The 2,114-nt window shown below is 54.9% G+C and overlaps 1 protein-coding gene across 3 annotated transcripts in view; it reads left to right on the forward strand.

The window, feature by feature from the left end:
- The window catches only part of VWCE (von Willebrand factor C and EGF domains), a 36,734-nt gene extending 34,832 nt beyond the window's left edge, over positions 1–1,902 (forward strand). For all 3 annotated transcript variants that reach the window (XM_017519874.2, XM_017519875.2, XM_037735334.1), the window contains one exon: positions 892–1,902. In XM_017519874.2, coding sequence (XP_017375363.1) covers positions 892–1,529 — 638 coding nt within the window. In that variant the 3' untranslated portion in view covers positions 1,530–1,902. The remainder of the gene's footprint in view (positions 1–891) is intronic.
- The last annotated feature ends 212 nt before the right edge of the window (positions 1,903–2,114 follow it).

The following is a 2,114-nucleotide window of genomic DNA, read 5'->3' on the forward strand; positions in this document are numbered from 1 at the left end:
TTTTTTTGAGGCGTCTCACTCTCTCACTCTGGGTTCAAGCGATTCTTGTGCCTCAGCCTCCCAAGTAGCTGGGACTACAGGCACGCACCACCACACCCAGCTAATTTTTTTTGGTATTTTTAGTAGAGATGGGATTTTACCATGTTGGCCAGGCTGGTCTTGAACTCCTAACCTTAGATGATCTGCCCACCTCGGCCTCTCAAAGTGCTGGGATTACAGGCGTGAGCCACCGTGCCTGGCCTAAAATGTGTTTCTGATTTACAAGTTTATTGGGATGTGACCCCATCGTAAGTCGAGGGGCATCTGTGTTTGCCTTCCCCTTATTACTGAGTCTTTATGATGTGCCAAGCCCTAGCCTGAGAATTAAAAAAAAAATTCTTCAAAGCAACTATTTTTTAGAACAGTTTGAGGCTCATGGCAAAATTGAGGGGAAAGTACAGAGAGTTCCTATATAGGACTCCACACATCACAGTGTCACCCACCTTTAGCACCCTACACCAGCATGACATTTTTGTTATAATTGGTGATCCTACACTGATATTGACATGCCATTGACATCCAAAGTCTATAGTTCACATTGAGGTTTAGGCTGAGACTCTCCGTGCACCCTTTCATTCACACTCAGTCCTGACTGCTGTGCCCATTTTACGGATGAGGAAACAGAGGCCCAGGGGAGTTGCATGTCTTACTTGAGGTCACACAGCTAACTGCCTCCCTCCGTTCATTGCTCCTTCAGTCTTCTCTTCCTAGAGGCAGGAGCTGGCCGGTTCTCACCAGGTGTGCTGGGGCCCCTCTGAGGACAGAGCTTGGGTGTCCCCAGAGTACCTTGTCCCAGAGTGCCTCAGCCACTGGAGAGAACCGCCATGCATCTTGGTTCTCTCTCCTCTCTAGATTCCCTGTCTCCTCTGGAAGAAAAGCAGGGGCTCTCACCTCACAGAAAGGTGGCATTCGGCAAAGCTGCTCGGAGTGTGCCTGGAGACGCCGAGGCCCCTGCCAGCTGTAGCTCCTGCCCCGGGCCCCCGACAGCATCTCCCTCGAGGCCGGCGCTCCATCTCCTCCGGCTCCTTTTAAAAACCAACTTGTCAAAAACACAGACTTTACCTAGAAGCCCAGCAGGAGCTTATGCTCCACACTCACCCCCACTGGGGCTGTCAGGCATGTTCCCAGGGGACCCTGGGGCCTCCCCTCGATTCTCACCAGGGCCTTTGACCCCTCCAGGAGCCCCTACTCTACCTCTAGCCTCCCCAGGGGCTCCTCAGCTACCTGCGGTGACTCCAGAGCGCTCCTTTTCAGCCTCTGGGGCCCGGACAGCCTCTGGGCAGCCTCCTCTGCCTGCCACCCTCCTAATGGAAGCTTCAGCACTTTCCATGATGGACCGTGGGCCCTCGAAGACCCGCAACACCCTCCTCAGGCCTTGCACACTTTCTCCCACCACCTCTAGACTCTCTGCAGCCCTTGCAGCCACCACCCGCCCCAGCCCCCAGCACCCCCCAGTGGGGGCCTCTCAGGGGGAAGAGCCCACAGTGTAGGCAGGTCACTGTGTCTGGGAGACTCTGGAGAGCGGACACTGCCCATGGCCCAGGGAGGGTGCAGGACGGCTCCAAGGGTGAACCTGGTGGGGTTGCCTGGGCTCTCTCCTGCAGGGGCCCTGGTGAGGATGGACGACCCCCAAGACTGGATGTGACCTTGTTCCTAAGGAGTGTTTGGAACGTGCTGTAAGAATGGAGGAAGTGTCAGCATCCTCCCTGGACCTCGTGGCTGGCTCACCTTTTGAGAAGGGTCGGGGCTGCCAAGTTCTCCTGGAGGAAGAGTTGCGTCCGGCTGGGAGTCCACTCACTGGGACTGTGCGCCAGGTGTTTGTCTCCCTGAGGTTTCCTGATTAAAGGTTGTCTCTGTTCCCCAGGCTGTTCTGCCCATTCACCGCTTACCTGTGGGAAGGTGGGAAATGGGGCCCCAAGCCCACAGGCGCCTTTACCCCACTGCTGGGGAGAAAAGCTGGCACCAAATTGGGACTGGGTTGGGGAAGGGTCTCCCATAAGCACCTGGTTGCCTTTTACATTAGGAGACTTCTTTTTGTTTTTTTCCCCAAGGTCATGATTTTATTTTATTTTTTT

Source organism: Cebus imitator, unplaced genomic scaffold (assembly GCF_001604975.1).
Source record: "Cebus imitator isolate Cc_AM_T3 unplaced genomic scaffold, Cebus_imitator-1.0 Scaffold779, whole genome shotgun sequence".
Classification (NCBI taxonomy): Eukaryota; Metazoa; Chordata; class Mammalia; order Primates; family Cebidae; genus Cebus; species Cebus imitator.